Here is a 20,111-nt window from a genome sequence, read left to right on the forward strand (position 1 = left end):
TAGTTGCAGTGGAACTGTGTTCTCTGGAGTGATGGTTGCTGCTCCAGTCGGGTTAAGGTTGGGGTAGTAATCATCCAACATCATGACATCACTAAAGCTCTTGTCACTGAATGCAATCAAATCCACACAGCAATGCTCCTCCAAAATCTATAAATAAGTCTTCCCCGGACAGTAGACACAGTTACTCCAACAAAAGCTGGATAAGCTGTTTTTAATACCCTCGAAGAGACAATGAATGTGCAGGTGTCCGAATACTTTTCCCATATAGTGTATCAGCACCTTTCCAGCTACAGATTGATTGGGTTTGATTGTGAGATTCGGGCTTGTGTATAACATTCAGACGCACGGTTTCCACATGTTTTCATTTTAGATTTTTGACACATACCCCCCCATTAGAATGAGTGAGATGCATGTATTTGTGCCCCCCTCCCCCCGTTGCAATGATGCAAATTCCCCCATAACACCCAACCAACAAGTGGCTGTCTGGAGTACCACAGCAGCCACTTGCCAACATGCTGAGCATCCTACTTGGACAAGACTGTATCACCCATCTAGCAACCATGGAGCAACCCCATACCAACAGCCAACCCATGCCTGGTATACCATAGCAGCCACCTAGCACATGGCACTAGTGACCAGATAGCAACAGCCTAGCAACTGTCTGGAAGTTGGAGCCTCTTTAGCTGTCTGACATGCTGTCTCTAGTTACTTATGGGGGTATTTTTCATGCATCTTATGAAATGTGATTTTTATGAATCCGCTGAACACTTTTTGACCCTCTTTTTCTGCCTATATTCTATAAATCTATAAATTCTAATATATGGACAAAAGTATTGGGACACTTACTGTTTTATTGTTTCTTACAAAATCAAGGGTAAGTTTATCCTGCTTTTGTCGGTGTAACTGTCTCTACTGTCTAGGGAAGGATTTCCATTCGATTTTGGAGAATTGCTGTGAGGATTTCATTGCATTCAGAGACAAAAGCATTAGTGAGGTCAGTATGTTGGTTGATCACCATCCCACCTAATCCCAAACGCATTTAATTGTGCACCAACCTTCCAGAGAACACAGTTCCACTGCTCCACAGCTCAATGCTGGGGGGCTGTATACCCCTCTAGCCCATGTCTGGCATTAGTCAGGGAGCATTAGAAATAATTTTCCCAAGAAGATTAGCAGAATTGACACTAGAGGGCGCCAGAGTCTTTCCACCATGAATAGTCGGATTCATCATACAGAAGCTGGATGAGATCTGTACCTTCAATGTTTCTAATGTGAATATTTATTCTCTTTTTGGATACTTACATGCTGCAAACTCAGCTATAGAGTGAGCTGGAGCTGCTGAGCAGCTGCCCAATGTCCAAAATCCACAGCATTGATATGATTAACATTAAGCACAGCAACATCCAGGTGTTTCTGACCAAACGATGGCTTATAATTCAGAAGACAAAAGAAACGGTGTTTTTACACAGCCACTGTGTTTCTGCCAGTCGAGCTTTTCACTTTTCCATCATCTTAATCCATTCCTTGGTGAATAAACACAATAGAGATTGCCCTAGTTCTAGGAGCTGTTAGCTTATTAGCTTGCGTTTAAGAGAGCAGGCCTGTGGCCCTGTTCTGATCATAATGCATGTTATTAAATAATGTTAAATATTAGAGCAAAACAAATGATCAGCTTTCATTCTCCTGTCAAACTTGGAGAACAGACAAGCGAAGGCCGTGGCTGCTCTCCCAGGCGCTAAGCCATTAATCTCATTATGGTGTTAAAGGATGTTAGCTTGCCGCTAGCTTCCGCATGGGTCACTTTTTCTTCTGACTGAAAAAAAAAACAGTTTCACTACAAAGTGGTTTAAATATCAGTGTGATTTGGTTAGCATGGGGTGAGCGACAGTACAGCTAACTGAAGAAAACGTGTCTGTTGTGTAGTGTTCTGAATCTGCAGGGACGGACTGAAAAGCTCCACCATGGAAAGGTCAGCGGCGATCACAACCCGCTGTCAGCACCAGGGCTGGATGGGAGTGACCGGTATGTCCCCACTCACTACACTGTTTTCCTTCACAGCTCAGCAAGAGAAAGGCCATCTAAAGCCTCTTAAGGACGCTCTGGACTCGTCTGTAGGATGTCTGTAGAACTGTCCTGTAACTGTAACTTTAGTGGATTGTCGTCCACGCTGCTTGTTTCTGGTCTATATTAACTATGATATCTCTGATTCTGCTTTCGTTACAATGATGGGTGGATGATGCAGTGTAAGAAAACATGTTTACAGGTTCTCAGTTCTTTGCATACTTTGTTAGTCTCCTTGGTCAGGACCTCACAGGACTGGCCACCACAGAGCAGGTAGTATTTGGGTGGTGGGTCATTCTCAGCACTGCAGCAGTGACACTGACTGATATGATGGGGGTGAGGGTGTTAGTAGTGTGTGTTGCCCTGGCCGTACAAGTGGATCAGACACAGCAGTGCTGCTGGAGTGTTTAAACGCCTCAGTATCACTGCTGCACTGGGAATAGTCCACCAACCGGAAATATCCAGCCAACACCCAGCGTCCTGTGGGCAGCGTCCTGTGGGCACTGATGACAGACAAGACGATGACCAATACAAACTGTGCAGCAACAGATACAGAGTTTCTGCCTCTGACTTTACATCTACAAGGTGGACCAAATAGGTAGGAGTGTCTAATAGAGTGGACAGTGAGTGGACACAGTGTTTAAACACTCCAGCAGCACTGCTGCGTCTGATCCACTCATACACAACAGCTCAACACACTCTACTAACACACCACCACTGCAGTGTATAGAAACATTGACAGATATAGATGTAGATAATCATTTTTTTCATGTCACCTATCAGTGGTGTTAATGTTATGGCCGATTAGTGTTTAAATAAAATATGTTTATTTTATTTATTTATTTATTTAAGAGGAAATAATTACTACAAAGGCTTCAACTGGCATAATTGTTCTTTGATGTCATTTAAACTTCTCCTTTTGAAGCTGGAACTGATTGCAACTGCTATTATACAAACGTCCCCAGCTTGAGCAATAAGTCACATGTCATTAGAAATAGGCCAGAAGCAGCAGGCCAAGAGCTAATATGTCATGTCCGGTTTCCTGGAGGGCCCGGATGACTTAATCACACATTCCATAAAGACTTCATTGTGATGTATGCTTAGGACACACCAAAGCTGATCCCGGGACTCCAGGCTGTTTATTTCTTGGCCCACCTGAGATTCGCTCTGCATGCTTCAGTCTTGGAAACTGATAATTAGTGATTACTACAGCAGTAAAGAACCGTGTTGGCAGACACATCTGATTCAGCAGACTTGAATGAAGTAGGCCTACAGACTGTTGATTAAACATGACAGACCTCAGACAGACAGAAACTCTTGCACTTTTCTAATAAGAACTACCCTGAAGGCCTCATCAGATGAATTCTCCGTTATGCTTGTGTTGCAGAGATTCACTCGTGCTGTTGGACGTTCTGTTCAGAGAGCTCGTTGTTCTCTTCACTCTTAGATCTTTAGAAAAGCTCAAGTTGCAGATCCTGAGAGCAGGAGCTTAACTCTTAATCAATAATCATAATACAGTCCATTAGCTGTAGACGGCCGTTATAATCAGATGTATACCTTTGCTTTGCAGATATGAAAGGCTCATCAGTCCACTGGATGTCCTGTGGTCAGCCGTTATCTGAGCCCATTGGATGGAGGATAAAGTTCTGCCTGCTTACTGAGTGTGAGCTGGTTCTGCTCGACAAAGCACAGGTGAGTTCGGTGGGGAGCTGGGAAGCAGATGTCTGAGTTGGGGTTTTATACAACACAGTCAGATTAAATGGTCTAAGGTTTGAGATGCAAGGTCTAATTGTCCAGCGTTGTATGTTCAGTCTGTTTTATCTGTCTGTCTGTTTGTCTAGTCGTCTCCCTGTATATTTGTATATTTCTGCTGTAACTGATGTTCTAGCCAAAGTAGTGAAACATAGTAAAACAGTAAGGGTGTATACTGAAATCATGGGATCATGTCAGTACTGGTAGATAATGATGTTGAATAGTAATTGCCATGGGACATGCCATGTAATATTATGTCATGTTTTATTAACAAGGCGTAAATTTGGGTAGGGACATGTCCCGATATCCCTACCGATATCCAGCAACTACTGAACTGTCCCTAGCAATATTTTAATCACTGTCAGTGTCTTGTCAATGCATTTGATAACAGTTAATAGGTTAAGGAGTCCCGCCTCCCCAATCCATATTGCTAACAGGACTGGCTTTGCCAGGGAGAGGCTGTGGTTGTAAGAAGCTCCAAAGCTCTGTCAACTAGATGTTCACATAGGCTGAGTGAGAGACACCATCCATCAGCTGATTCAGTAAGGGACGGGGCATTTATTACAAAATGAGGAACAATTCCACAGTTATACAGAACTGGTGACAACCCTAAATAATAGCCTGTATATGTGTATGTGGTCAGCAATTAGCCTAATTGGGTGACATGCTCACACAATTAAATTGTAAAAAAAAAAATTGTGTTCAATCAATAATCATTTGATGATCAGACAAAGATTCTTTATAATAATTTAATTTTAATGTGGGTTTTTTTCTTAGTATTATTTTTCTATATAGGCTAGTAAAACCATAGCATGTAACGGGCAGCACACACCATAGCAACCACCTCACAACCACTTAGCAACACAATAGCAACTACCTAGCAACCACTTAGTAAGACCAAAGCAACTAGCTAGCAGCGCCATAGAAACCACCTTCAATGCCATGACAACAACATAGCAACAGCCTAGCAACTGCCCAGAAGTGAGAACCATTCCCACATTCATTTCCTTCCGCAGAAGTAGTCATTGCTGGTTATTTCTGTGCACTGTAACACAATCCCACAATGCACTGTGATATATTTAAATGTGCATTTTTAAATGTGTGTTTTTTTTTTAGTATTATAGCTATTGAAATTAAAATAACGGTATTGTGGCAAACTTATTATATAGGCTAGTAAAACTACAGCATGTATTTTTGCCAGATCATCCCACATTTCTGTGTAATGACCTTATATATCAGCAGGGGGCAGCACACGCCATCATGTTTACAGCAGGTTGAGCAGTGATGCAGATTAGTCTCAGCATTAGTTTATTCACAAGCTGGCAAAAACTGATGCGTCTCTGTCTTGACTAGTGTTTGTTTGTCGATTTACGTTGCACAATCATAAGCCAAGCCTCAGGGCTGACCTCACTGACCCCTCCACCTGAACTGCCCCCCCAGATCAGTCCACTGCTGTTCCGAGAGAGGCGAGCCGAGTCGTGCACTGTTTGGCTCCTGAGACACAGCAGCAGCCTACCCCGGAGACAGCAGCTCCATAAGGACCAGAGCACCCAGACTACACCCAGCAGTGAGTGCAGTGGAGGAACGAATGCGTACTGATGGTTGAATGAAGGAATGAAGGGGTAGTAGCACTTTTACAGACATCCAGCCTCTGGCTGATCTCAAACACCTCCAGCGTATGTCTGCACCCACCTGGATATAGACCACCCAGCTGCTGTTTCACAATAAGTGAGGTGCTGATGTTTCAGGATTGGAAATGACATACGACTATCACTGATTACACTATCTGTCCAAATATTTGCAGACATCGCTTCTAATGAATGCATTCAGCTACTTTAAGTTACACCCTTTGCTGATACAGCTGTGCAAATACACACACACAGATTGTCTATTCCCTGTAGTGAAGTACTGCCAATAGAATAGGACTCTCTGGAGCAGATAAATATGAACCTTTGGGAAACCATGCCTAATGCCAGACATGGGCTAGTACATAGTAATAGTATATATCCCCCCCACCCCCCCTCCCCCAACATTCAGCTGTGGAGCAGTGGAACTGTGTTCTCGGGAATGATGGTTGGTGCTCCATCCATTAGGTTTGGGATGAGTTAAGGAGTTGGGGATGGGGGGGGGTGATCATCCAACATCCTGACCTCACTAACGCTCTTGTCGCTGAATGCAATCAAAACCTCACAGCAATGCTCCAAAGTCTAGTAGAAAGCCTTATTTCCTGGACAGCAGAGACAGTTACTCCAACAACTCCAGCAGGTTTAACTCTTTTTAATACCCTTGAGTTTCAGAAGAAACAATGAATGTCCCAATACTTTTGTCCATGTAGTGTATGTTGTACTATACTCAGCAAAGTGTTAGTCATCAAATTGAGGACAAAACCACTCCACAAGCAAGAGCTGGAAGTGCTCTATCAAAGGAAGCAACACATTCTAATGCCCACAGTGCAGTCCAGAACATTGACAGGCCGAATACACCTTTCATACTTACCCCATTTGTAATCGGTCATCCAAGACATGTTTGATGTCCAAAGATTTTTGCTACCATAAATTATTTTAAAGCAAGTGAAATCTTCTTAAATCTAGTCTAAATATCTGTGATTTCACATTCTTACATTGTGGTTTAACATACTACTTTACTGATTTATTTTCTACATGTTTTAAGTTTTAAAACAAGCGACACCATAGCAGCCATTTAGCAACACCATAGCAACCACCTCACAACCACTTAGCAACACAATAGCAACTACCTAGCAACCACTTTGTAACGCCAAAGCAACCAGCTGGTAGCACTGTAGAAATCACCTGGAATGATGGGGTAACCACATAGCAACAGCCAGGAAGCAACGATCCTGCATTTCCGTCAGGAGAAGCACTTTTCAGGTTCTGGCCGAAACTGTGCCCTGTTCACTATACAGTGCACTACTTTGGGGTTCGGTCATTTTGTACTGGTGTTTAAAAATGTAGAGCCGAATTTTCAGTGCACTTTCAGCAATCCCACAATGCACCGTAATAGACAGTGTACAAGCCATGTACACTACATGGACATGAAATGCCCATAATCCACTGTGTTGTTTGGTTTAAAGATTTGCATGCAGCTTCCCTGAGAAGACCGAAGTAGTCACACAGCAGTCATCTTACACATCTGGGTTTTCACATGTAGGGGATAGAGAGTAGGGCGCAGTTTCAGCCACAGCTTTTGTTGTATTGCACAGCCAACATGAGCTACAGAGCCGAACCCGTTTGATTACTGACAGACTGCACTGTGTGTAAACACCTGCACAGCTCGGCGTTAACTTAGAGGAACTTCTGGTGTTAGTTGTCACTCACTGTAAGCTGAAGGTTCAACATGCCTTCGTGCCGTTGTGTTGTTGTGCTCACAGCGAACAATGTTATCTTGCTTGCACAATGCAGGTTTTGGCAAGCTTGTCTTTGTACATGCGTGAAATATCTGGTTTTCTTTCAGCAGAGTGTTTGAAAAGGGGTGTGTGATGGAAAAATACATTTTCTTGCTTTTTTAAGTACGACAGTTTGATATACTGATGGAAACACTGTTACAACTTCAGAACATTCCAGTCCCTCCCCTTACATATGGAAAGCTGCAAACACAGCTTGTTTGAATTCACCGCACATTATACATGACAGACGTTCCCAAAGATTTTGACCTCACCATAACTGTTTGCTCTGAGGCCTCAATAGGCAGATTAAAGGTGATTTACATATCTAGTTTTTAAAGGCACAGTCATCAAAAACAGACTGTCTAAGTCTAAGGGACGGATTCCTAAAAAAACACAAAGTAAATAGCATGATGGTAACATAGTTTTTACCCATTTGATTCCCAATTTGGATCACCAATTACCCAACCCACACTTATTCTCCCCCATGACACTGGGAGGGTAAAGACCAAGACACCTCTGAGACATGCACAGCCAGCCGTTGCCTCTTTTTCCAGAACTGGAACCAGCAACCAACACACTCTGAGGAAAACGCTGCAGACGCCAGTAAAGGCCAGCATTGCACTTGAGTGTTGTGGGGCAAAAGTGCCATTCATCCCCCCAAGGACAATTTTGCTTTCCCGGAGCCCTGGCTGCCAAGTATGGCTAGTAGCATGATCGGGATTTGAACTTGCTATGCCTTTAGTCATAGTGACAGCTATCCGTTGCAGTCCGTTGTACCACTCAGGTGGATGTGGATGGACCTATGCTGGCTCATTCTTAAGCGTGGATTACAGTAGTAGTAGTTTTACTGGACTTTCGGCTGAATCTGACACTGCTGTTCTTTTTTCCCCTTATTTGTAATGCACTCTTATTATTAACATGTTGATTAACCCACACATTCAGAGTTTGGCCTATTTTGGCTCAGCCAATCAGATTAAAGACAGATAAAGCGTCCCAATGAGTCCCAAATAGTCCTTCTTCTTCCGCTTGTCATTCAGTGCAATGTTAGATAGCGTGGGTGGTTAGTCTTCTCCTCCAGGCACGTTCAGTTGTCATTGAAGTCTATTCTCAGTACTCCTTCACTACAGTGGCTCTAGAACATCCTGTGATGTTAGCAGTTTCCGAGAAGCTACTACCTTTTACCCTATAACCCTCCTCTATTGGACATCAGCCAAATTGCGTCCTTTGCCCATGCTGATTGTTTTGCACTCTGCTACAACTGACTGGTGTGCTTGCTTATTAATACGTGCAGCAAACCCCATCATGTGGCATCTGTTACACGCCAGGCTGAGTTCATTACAAACCAGGGATTGTCAAAATATTCTGATATGAATACTGTGACAGTGGGCGAAGGGTGGTGCCCCACAGGTCATTGATACCAGAGGTGGAATAACGACTCGACCAGTGGACCAGTTAACCACTTTAATGACCTTCTATCACTTAATACAGTTCATGTCATGACATCTTGTTAGTGTTACCCAGCCAAGAGTGGTCATTCCCACCATTGGTCATAATATATATATATATATATATATATATATATATATATATATATATATATATATATATATATATATATATCAGCGGGCCATAGGCTGTTTAAGGTGTTAATATGCTTTAGCTCAATAACAAGTTGATTTTGATTGGCCGTTACTAAAGACACATAAAAATACAGCAACAGTAAACAGGAAGTAGTGGTCTGACCATATCTCAGAGACTTTACAGAAAGGACTAAAATACTGTGCTGCTGTTACCACCGCGTTTTATGATTCTGGCCCAAAGCGAGGATGGAAAATGGTCCTTTGGAAATGAACTACGGCTGTTTTGGTTCATGAAACCGCACAAATGTTCTAAGCAGGGAGAAAAACTGTCCGAAAAAAATGTCAAACATGAGTCCTTTAATAGACTGGTACATGCTGTTCTACAAGATTCCGAGGCTCCAGACCGAGTCAGCTGGGCTGCACTGGTGGTTACTCTCTGTCCAGATCTGCCCCGGGCAGGCCGCTGAGCAGTAATCTGCAGTGGGTGGCATAATTACACTGCTGTTACAGGACGCCTTTTGTTCAGAATTAGCTGATGATGCCTCTGCCTACAGTGCTGCTCTGGCAGTGGACCGGCCACTTTATCCTGAAGCGTCTCCTTTGTGAGCAGTCTGAGAAGCATTCGTGGACTGAATGAGCTCCATCATCGTCCGGCACAATGCAGAACTCGCAAGTTGAAGCCGCAGTTGAAAACGGATCAGTGTGTGCATGCGTCCCACTGCTTCAGTGAGCTGAGAGCAGATTATGAATGAGCAGGATTGATGATGCAGACTGCAGTGGATTACTTCAATTAATTTGCTGTACGTGATTCCCCACTCAGCCTCGCGCTTTGATTAAGAACCTCCAGGAAGACGTCTAATGCATCACTGAAGTTGGACCCTTTTAGAAAGTATTGCTCTTCTAAAGGCTGAATGCGAACGTCTTTATGATGAATAGGGAGCTGATATGAAAGTACGCAGGTATTTAACCTGATAAGCAAAGCATGTCAGGCTTTTCAGTTTTAGTTATAGTGGATGAATTGGTGTGTGTGTGTGTGTGTGTGTGTGTGTGTGTGTGTGTGTGTGTGTGTGTGTGAGTGTGTTTTGCCTGCAGCTCAGTGTTGGGCTAATCCTTTGGTCAGACAATAGCAGGCTGTTGCTGAGTCAGGGAGTGCCTGTGTGAAGTGTGTGTGTGTGTGTTTGGGTATGTATGTGTTAGGATGGCACTATGTGTGTAGACTGGTACACACACTAAACTGATATGGGATGTTTTTTTGGATAGCTGATGTTAAGTCTGATGTATATTATTATTATTATTATTATTATATATATATAATGTAGGTGTATTTAGAGGACACTAGAGGGCGCTCTCCTAGAACACAGCAGTAAAAACAAAGGATCGGCACTGGATCAGGCTTCAAATAGCCGATACCTGGATCAGTAAAATATGCCCGATTCACCTCTGGACTTTCAGTAAAGGGTATTGCACTATATGTCCAAATGTTTGTGGACACCCCTTGTAATGAATGCATCCAGCTACTTTAAGTTGCACCCATTGCTGAAACAGATGTGCAAAGGCACTCACAAACACTGACAACTATTCTAGTCCCTGTAGAGAAGTACTGCCAATAGAATAGGACTCTCTAGAGCAGATAGACATGAACCTAATGGCACCACGCTGCCTAATGCCAGGCGGGGGCTAGAGGGGTACAAAGCTTCCCAGCATTGAGCTGAGGAGCAGTGGAAGAACTGTGTTCTCTGGAATGATGGGTGGTGCTCCATCCAGTAATTTTGGGATGAGTTGGGGAGTTGGCGATGAATAAGGTGGGGTGGTGATCATCCAAAATCCTGGCACAACTAACACTCATGTCAAAATCTAGCCAGAAAGCCTTCTTTCCTGGACCGTAAAGACAGTTACACCAACAAAAGCATGATCAACTGTTTTTGTACCCTTGATTTCAGGAGAAACTGTGAAAGAGCAGGTGTCCCATTACTTTTGTCCACATAGTGTAATTAGAGTGAGCGTGCCAGCCATGTGTAAAAGGACTGCTGTGCTTAACCGTGCACTGACCTCTTTGTGTTTTGGGGCTCAGTGGTTGGGATTAGATTTTGGTCCAGCCCTGGTTGGGGATTAAGGCTTGCGGTTGGGTTTTGGAGGTTAGGGTTTAGCACACGGCAGAGGAACCCGATCTGCCCTTAAGTACAGTCACTGAAGGTCCCGCTTTCAGACAGGAGCACTGAGGGAGAGAGAGGGAGGGAGGGAGAGAGAGAGAGAGAGAGAGAGAGAGAGAGAGAGAGGGAGAGGGAGAGGGAGAGAGAGAGAGAGAGAGAGAGAGAGAGAGAGAGAGAACCCTTAGAAGTCTGGTTTTACTGTTGTTTTGATATCGATGCCATTTTTACGAAATGGTTTAAATATAAATACATATTTTTACACAGTAATTACATGATAATTACATAATAATTACGTGATAATTTACTCAGCCCATACTTCAATTCAATTCACAATTCTCACAAAACACTATACTTTCCACAAATCCTGCCTGTACTCATGACCTGTCACCCAGTGCAGATCAGCGAGGAGCATCTTCTCCTGAACTTTCTAACACAGCTGGGGGATAGACTGAGGGTTTACAGTCAGCACTGTCATCAGAATCCCCTCACTAATTCCTAATATAGCAAAGTAAGTGGGAAAGAGAGAGCAAGAGAGACAGCGAGAGAGTGAGAGAGGGTAAAGGAGAGATAGCTTTAAAGAAAGTGGGAAAGTCGGAGCGAGAGGTAAAGAGAGAGAGAGCTTTAGAGTACATTGGAAAGAGAGAGAGAGAGAAAAGAATAAAGAAATGAGAGCTTTAGAGTAATTGGTAAAAAGAGAGAGAGGGCAAGAGAGCTTTACAGTAACTAGTGAAAAGAGATGGCGAGGGGAGCTTTCCAGTAACTGGCAAAAGAGAGGGCGAGAGAGCTTTAGTGTAACTGGCAAAAAGAGAGAGAGGACGAGAGAGCTTTAGAGTAACTGGCAAAAAAGAAGATGGGGCGAGCAAGCTTTAGAGTAATTGGTAAAAAGAGAGAGAGTACAAGAGAGCTTTACAGTAACTGGTAAAAAGAGAGAGAGGGCGAAAGAGCTTTACAGTACTGGTAAAAAGAGAGAGAGGGCGAGAGAGCTTTACAGTAACTGGTAAAAAGAGAGAGAGGGCGAGAGAGCTTTACAGTAACTGGTAAAAAGAGAGAGAGGGCGAGAGAGCTTTACAGTAACTGGTAAAAAGAGAGAGAGGACAAGAGAGCTTTACAGTAACTGGTAAAAAGAGAGAGAGGGCGAGAGAGCTTTACAGTAACTGCTAAAAAGAGAAAGAGGGTGAGAGAGCTTTAGAGTAACTGGTAAAAAGAGAAAGAGGGTGAGAGAGCTTTAGTGTAACTGGCAAAAAAAGAGAGAGAGGACAAGAGTGCTTTAGTGTAACTGGTAAAAAGAGAGAGAGGGTGAGAGAGCTTTAGAGTAACTGGTAAAAAGAGAAAGAGGGTGAGAGAGCTTTAGTGTAACTGGCAAAAAAAGAGAGAGAGGACAAGAGTGCTTTAGTGTAACTGGTAAAAAGAGAGAGAGGGTGAGAGTGCTTTAGAGTAACTGGTAAAAAGAGAGAGAGGACAAGAGTGCTTTAGTGTAACTGGTAAAAAGAGAGAGAGGGTGAGAGTGCTTTAGAGTAACTGGTAAAAAGAGAGAGAGGACAAGAGTGCTTTAGTGTAACTGGTAAAAAGAGAGAGAGGGTGAGAGTGCTTTAGAGTAACTGGTAAAAAGAGAGAGAGGGTGAGAGTGCTTTAGAGTAACTGGTAAAAAGAGAGAGAGGACAAGAGAGCTTTACAGTAACTGGTAAAAAGAGAGAGGGCGAGAGAGCTTTAGAGTAACTGGTAAAAAGAGAGAGAGGTCGAGAGAGCTTTAGAGTAACTATTAAAAAGAGAAAAGGAGAGAGAGAGAGAGGGAGGTTTAGGATGTAGAGGTTAGTGAGGCTGATGGTGGGAGGGAGTAAAGAGTGACAGAGGAGGGGGAGTAAGAAAGGGATGATGGAGCGAGGAAGAAAGAAAGGGAAGAGAGAGAGGAGTAAAAAAGCTGACAGTGAGTGAGTGAGCGAGCGAAAGGAAGTGAAAAATTCCTGCGCTGTGCCTTTAAGAGTGTGGGAGTGAGGTGTGTGTGTGTGTGTATGTGTATGTGTGTGTGTGTGTGTGTGAAAGAGAGAGAGAGAGAGAGAGAGAGAGCGAGAGGGAGGCCCTGAGCAGCAGTTTGAGTTCAGCCTCCATCCCACACCACTCACACACACACTCACACATACACAGAGAAGCACCACTCCACTCGACTCAGCTCAGCGTGAGCAGACACTCACTCACACACACACACACACACACACACACACACACACACACACACACACACTGTACTGGAGGCAGAGCGGCTTGTCTGGAGCTCATCCACCCTGCAGCTCCTCACCCCTGCTGCCACGGCGACACACACAGCATGACCCAACTCCACACACTCTGAAGTTATGGAGCTGGACGACGCGGCCCGGCTGGACGGACACCATGGTGAGGGAGACGCTCTTAAATCAGCTTTAACACAGCTTACACACACTCACACGCTCACTCACACACATACACACACTCATACACATGAGCATACGCTCATCACACCCTGGCAGTACAGAAGAGTTCTGAACTAGGCAACAGTGTGCGCTGGATTGTGTGTGTGTGAGTATGTGTGTGTGTGCGTGTGTGTGTGCCATCAGGTCTGTTAAAGAGATCAGTGCTGGTTGGCCAGGCTTAGACTGTTTCTTTTTATACGAGCGTTTGGCTTCTTTTGTCTTTGGGAGAAAAACACCAGTTAGCTGCGCGGAATGTCTGTAATTACGCTCCGAGCCGCGTTTCCTCTGACTCCGCTCGGACCGCCGTCTGTCAGGAGCGCATGGAACATGAGGAACATGAGGAACATGAGGGAAAGAGTGGAAAATGACTGCCAAAACGTTCTCATGCTCTCACCGTGCGCTACATCTTCTCAGAGTTCTGTCTCAAGAGGAGATGTTGGCCTAATTCGCCTCATGCCAGCGCAGATGGAGGCTTTTCAGTGTGTCCTCACAACTTTTCTTCCATTTTTTCTCAGCCGTTACGCTCCAGCCTGTGATTAAAGGGCCCATTTCATGTAAAAAATCTACCGTCCTCACTTTTTATACAGTATGAGAGTTTTAATGTAGAGTGTAAACATGGTTGAAGTGCCACATAACCAACATTTACTCCTTATATGCAAAGCTAAGCTGTAAAAAAATGCCCCCTTTTAATTTTATTGTTTTTGTGATGTCATATACAGTACACATACAGTACTGTGCAAACGTATTAGGCACCTGTAAAGAATCCAGAATTATAAAGCTCCTTATTGGAGCAGTTAGTGTTTATTAGTGTTTATTCTTATCAGTAAAACCCCAACATTAGTTTATTATAGTGCCATTTTCTCCAGTCTGTAATTAAAGGGCCCAAATTATGTAAAAAAGAGTTGCCCTCACTTTTTTAACGTAAAAGAGTAGGATGTAGTATGTAGTAACATACAGCCCAGCATACGTTGCCTTTTAAATGTACTATTTTTGTTATGTCACAAAAACCAACACCGCACAGAAGTTATACGACATGACACTCCAGTCTGTGATTAAAGGGCCCATATTACATAAAAATCAACTGTCCTTACTTTTATTCAGTGAAGGAGTTTGATGTAGTGCAGGAACATTGTTCAATTTCCTCACAACCATCATGCAGTCCATATATGCAAAGCTAAGCTGTAAGATGTCACCTCACTAACACTCTTGTCGCTGAATGCAATCAAATCCTCACAGCAGTGCTCCATGATCTAATAGAGCCTCACCTGGACAGTAGAGACAGTTAATCCAACAAAAGCAGGAACAACTATTTTAAATATCCTTGATTTCAGAAGAAACAATGAATGAGCAGGTGTCCCAATACTTTTATCCATGTACTATATATATATTAGTACTGTATATATTATTATACATTTTTGGCCGTTCTAGATTAAACACAAACATTTAAAGTCTGTTCTGAAGCTTGTAACAGGCTCAAAAATGCAGAAGAGTTTGACGTAGTGTGTGAACATGGTTCAAGTTCCAAAAAAGCAACATACCGTCCGTTTATGCAAAGCTAAGCTGTATAAACATTGCCTTTGAAAATTCATTGTTTTTGGGATGTCACAAAAACCAACACATACAATACTGTGCAAATGCTTTAGGCATCTGTGAGGATTACAAGCTTCTGGATATTAGTTTAGTCTAATATTAGTATATTATACTACCATTTTCCCAGTCATTACACATCTGTGATTAAAGGGCCCATATCCGGTAAAAACGAATGGTCCTTACTTTTGTTTTCATAGTATAATATTATTATATTATACTACCAGTATATATTAGAGGGTCCATACCAAGTAAAAACAGTTTGAGAGAATGTGCAATGTACAATTCACTTCCATTTGTCCAGATATGCAAATCTAAGCTGCGAAAAACATCAACTTTTAAATGATTGTTTGTGTAATGTCACTAAAAACCAACACATATAGTACTGTTAGAGTTACTAAGCTCCTTATCTGGGCAGTGAGTATTTATTAGTTCAGTAAAGCACTAATATTAGTATATTATGCTACCATTTTCCCAGTAATTACACATCAGTCTGTGATTAAAGGGCCCATATCAAGAAAAAAAGTAATGACTTAACCTGCTTGTTTAATCTATCCACTTAGACACTACTTAGAGCTTTACATTTTTTTACCCTATCGTTACAAACCAAAATTGACCAAAATCACCAAAATTAACTTCCCAGAATTCCCAGAAATTATAAGACCTTCTCTGAGATCCAAGAAGGCGTTAAGACTTCCGGCTGATGATCAAAAAAAACATCAGTACCAAGAGCCCTTCAAGCTTCAAGTATGACTCGGCTTGACCTGCCGACCTTTAAGATTCATGTAGGACAAGCGTCCAGGCTTTTTCAGTCCTGGCACCGAAGCGGTGGAACGAGCTTCCCCTGGGTGTCCGAACGGCAGAGTCGCTCGCTGTCTTCAAACGCTGACTGAAGGCCAGAGTACTTGGGCGAACTATAGTGTCAAGTGTTGTGGTCTTCATACTGAGTTTTGTATTTAGTAGTATCTAAGCTTAGAGGTATCTTTTGGATTCTAGCCGATACAAACTAGTAAACAGCGAAGCACTTTTGTAGGTCGCTCAGGAGAAGAGCTGCTAAAGGCCTTAAATGTAAATGTAGATGTAATGTTAGACTCCAAATACATGCTAAACCTGACTGAGCCACGTCAGAAAATCTGAGCTGGATCAAATATAAACCCACAGCAACTGTACAAGCCGACTCCGACTGAAACAACTCTCATTTCTTGTGGCTATTTGCCCATCAGAGCGATGTCTGAGCAAGGTCTATGTGTTTGATGGAACATGGATTCCGCAGTTCACCCACACTGTTGGATTCCATCGCTGGAGATCTGTAGTTTTCAAGGCCTTCAGAATTCAAAGACGAAACTCGGTCTTTCAGTCTGGTCAGAAAGCATCCGCTTGTTTCTTTAAAGACTAAATGAATCATGGTGGCCTGTTGTGTTACACAGTGACGCATGCAGGGTCAAGCTGGTGTGACGGTCATGAGGACAGAGTGAGTGACCAAGACTGAGCCCAGGGCTGGTCATTCTAAAGCCAGTGAAAGACGCCTAAAAACCTGCTCGGCTGACACACCAGCGCTTCTGTTTACAAAGGCACAATTACACCACTATCCCGAATGTAGTTCATCTGCTTTGAAGGTTGCTTGTGAGGCTAATGTAGCCACTTGTTAGCTTCTTGTTAGCGTCTTTCAAACCGCAGGCCTCATCATCACACACCTGCCTTGAATTGTGTTGATTGGTTAAAGAGCTAATATCCTATGCTAATTTTGCTATTAAACTATTATATTTTTCCGCTTAGACGTGCTTTTCTACACAACCCTTTTCAACCCCCCTTTATCCTACTAGCTCTGGGGCTCCGAACGGTCCAGTGGACTGTCCAGGAGCTGCCACTATGATTTGAGGATCACTGGTTCGAATTCTGGCCCATGCTGCCTGCCATCAGCAGCCGGAGTCAGAGAGAGCACAACTGGCCTTGCTCTCCTAGGGGTGGGTAGATGGCATCACTCCTAGTGTGATGTTGGTCAGCACAGGCGTCTGGAGCTGGGGAGTTGTGCTTTCTAGCGCTTTCTAGCTACCTAGCGATGCTGCATCAGTGGCAGCTTGGAAAGAGGAGGCGGCCAGCTTCAGAAGACATGTGCTAGTCTGCAACCTCCTAGTGTCGGGGGCATCATGAACAGGGACTGGGTAATTGACCTTCCAAATTGAATGGAAATGGGGTGAAATAATCTTTTCTGGTCCTTTAAATGAGCTCTGTTCTGATTGGTTGTCCTGTATTGTGCATTGTGCCTCATTGCAGAAAGTAGTCCGCAGTGTAACACTCCTTATAACCTCAGCGTGAGTGAGCGGGTCGAACTGCTGGAAGCTGAATAGAGATTGAAAAGGTGGAGCTGTATATAATCTCTAATAGATTTTCTTATGTGGTATTTAACACGGACACATACGGTTACCTAAAACTGGACAAAAGTACAGGGACATGTCTGACGGGTTTGAGAGTTGCTGCTGCTGATTTGAGCTATAAAGCGAACTTTTGTTCTTTTTTAATAGCTGGTATCGACCCCAGATGTTCACAGTGTTATCAGGTGGTTTATAAACGGCATGCTTGGGTTATCGCTACCCTAATTAGCATGTGTGGTGGAAGCTTCAGGCTCTTTCTCTACATTGCTGAGGTGTTTTGTCTCTAATGGCACAGGTGTTCATTGATGTAGAGTGCGATGTTTAAAGCTCGGTAAAGCCGTCGAAATCAAACGCAGACTGAGAAGCACACGACTCGCTGGGCTTTTTCATCTGCATGCTTCACGAGAGGTGCAAGAGGCTGCCTGCGCTTCGACGCAAGCGTATAAAAAAAATGTTTTGGTTGGATGAATATTTAATGAAATGTGCCTTTTTTGCCCGCGCGAAAGCTGGAGATGTGTTGGCATTTAGTTCTCCTCTGAGAGAGGACTCTGTGAACCGGAGTGAACGCTGGAGCAGAGTCTGCTTCGTACAGAACACGTGCAGAAAGCAAAACAGTTGTTTTTTTTATCAGCTCGTAGCCTAAACGTTCACCGGGAACACTTTCTTGTTTTGTCTGCTTGATGGGGAGCTGCATAGGCCGCAAAATATGCAGTAATGACAAGATGTTGAAAGCGCTTAACTTTGCAGAATCTCCACAGAGGATTATGGGCCCAGACATGGGGCTTCATCTCGACAACCCAAGACAAGAACATAATCCCGATGACATATCAAGATGAGCATAATCTTCTTTAATGTAATATTAGTGCATACATTGCTTGTTTCCTCCATCCTGCTCCTTATGGTTCTGCAGCTCTCCTCATATGGTGCTTAATTCCCTTTAGGTTGATCAAGGCTGGAAGTGCCAGCTGCTCCTCAGTGTGAAAATCCAATGGAGGCATCTTATGCAATAATACTCTTTGCCTACATTCAATTCAATTTTCTCATATAGAGCGTAGAGGAGTTCTGCCAAAGCAGCAGCCTTCAAGAGAATGTGGGTGTATCTTCCAATGAGCACCGGCGAGTGTGACAGTGGCAAGAAGGTCCTCATATAAGGGTAGTGGTTGGCTGTATGAAGCTGCCCTCACATTTAAAACCTTTAAGAAAAGGCAACACAAGGTTTAAAAAAGTAAACTACACAAGGGTTAAAATATTGCAATGCCTGGATGAGATTTTTTTTTCGAAGTTCCATTTCAAGACTGTTGCTCCCCACAGTGGCGCGACTAGGCTGCCACATCTCGAAGGCTTCTTCATATTCATCTGAGAAATGTGTGGGGTGCCAGAATATTAGCATGAATAATGGTTAATGGATAAAATCTTATCCAATACATTTGGCTAATAGAGCAGTGTCTGCAAACTTTTGGCCAAAATGTAAGGAGTTGCAATGGTAACATTAACTTTTGGTCATACTTTCATAAAAGCTGTACACCATCTGGGTGAATAGGTTGTCTTTGGGTCATTTGTTTGGGTCATTTTTGAGATTTAAAAAAATACACAGGGATTAAAATCAGATGGATATGTATTCATTAAAAAATATATAATAAAATAAATATAAATATATATATATATATATATATATATATATATATATATATATATATATATATATATATATATATATATAAAGAGAGAGAGAGAGAGATGAAAAACAGTTTTTCTAAGGACTTTCGCTGTGTCTCAACTCCTTCAGAGGCTGCATTTAAAGACTATTGTGCTACAGTGGCGCGACTAGGCTGTCCCATTTGAAAAGGCTCATTCATGTACAGCTGAGAAATGTGTCCTCCATCCTTCACCAAATCCAATTAAATCACCTTTATTATCACATTAACACAGGTGTAAGGTTTTACTTTACATTTAAGGCATTTAGCAAACACTCTTATTCAGAGCAACTTACAAAAGTGCTTTGCTATTTACCCAAGAAAAACCTCAGCTAGTCTGAATAGACTAATAATTCAAAGATACCTCTAAGTTTAGACTCTACTAAACACAAGTCAATAAGGTGACCACTCTGCTATTCGCCCAGGTATTCTCGAAAGAGGTGGGTCTTCAGTCTGCGTTTGAGTCTGTTCAGTCTGTTTGGACACCCATGGGAAGTTCGTTCCACCACTTTGGTGCAGGACAGAAAGAAGTCTGGACGCTTGTCTTCCGTGGATTTTGATGGATGGCAGGTCGAGCCGAGCCGTATTTAAAGCTGAAAGGGCTCTTGGTGCGGATCGACTTTTGACCATTGCCATCAAGTGCGGATTGTGTAGTGTAAGTTCATTAAGAACATGAACTTACACTGTACACTCATTAGTGCACTGTTACATTACTGTTTGAAAAAATGCAGAGTGTGAAGAGACTGTGAGTGTGATTGCAGCTCAGCAGTGATGGGGTGCCAAAAGACAGTTGGTTCAAAGGCTCATCCAAAACATTTAGCAAATAGAGCTGGGTCCACAAACTTCTGGCAAAATTTGGGGTACCTAAACTTTAGCACAAAAGACAATTGGTCCAAAGGCTCATCCAAAACATTTAGCAAATAGAGCTGTGTCCACAAACTTCTGGCAAAATTTGGGGTTATATAATTTGGCTTATATAACTGTGTCCACAAACTTGTGGTTAACAGAGCTGTGTCCACAAACATTTGGCTAGAATGTTGGTGCTAAAACATTTACCCAAAAGCTCAT

The 20,111-nt window shown here is 42.9% G+C and overlaps 1 protein-coding gene across 1 annotated transcript in view; it reads left to right on the forward strand.

The window, feature by feature from the left end:
* Positions 1-13,253: 13,253 nt before the first annotated feature.
* dab2ipa (DAB2 interacting protein a) overlaps positions 13,254-20,111 on the forward strand; it is a 152,515-nt gene continuing 145,657 nt past the window's right edge. The window contains exon 1 of the mRNA XM_072681478.1: positions 13,254-13,334. Within this exon, the coding sequence (XP_072537579.1) occupies positions 13,295-13,334 (40 nt within the window). The 5' untranslated portion in view covers positions 13,254-13,294. The remainder of the gene's footprint in view (positions 13,335-20,111) is intronic.

Source organism: Salminus brasiliensis, chromosome 6 (assembly GCF_030463535.1).
Source record: "Salminus brasiliensis chromosome 6, fSalBra1.hap2, whole genome shotgun sequence".
Taxonomy (NCBI): Eukaryota; Metazoa; Chordata; class Actinopteri; order Characiformes; family Bryconidae; genus Salminus; species Salminus brasiliensis.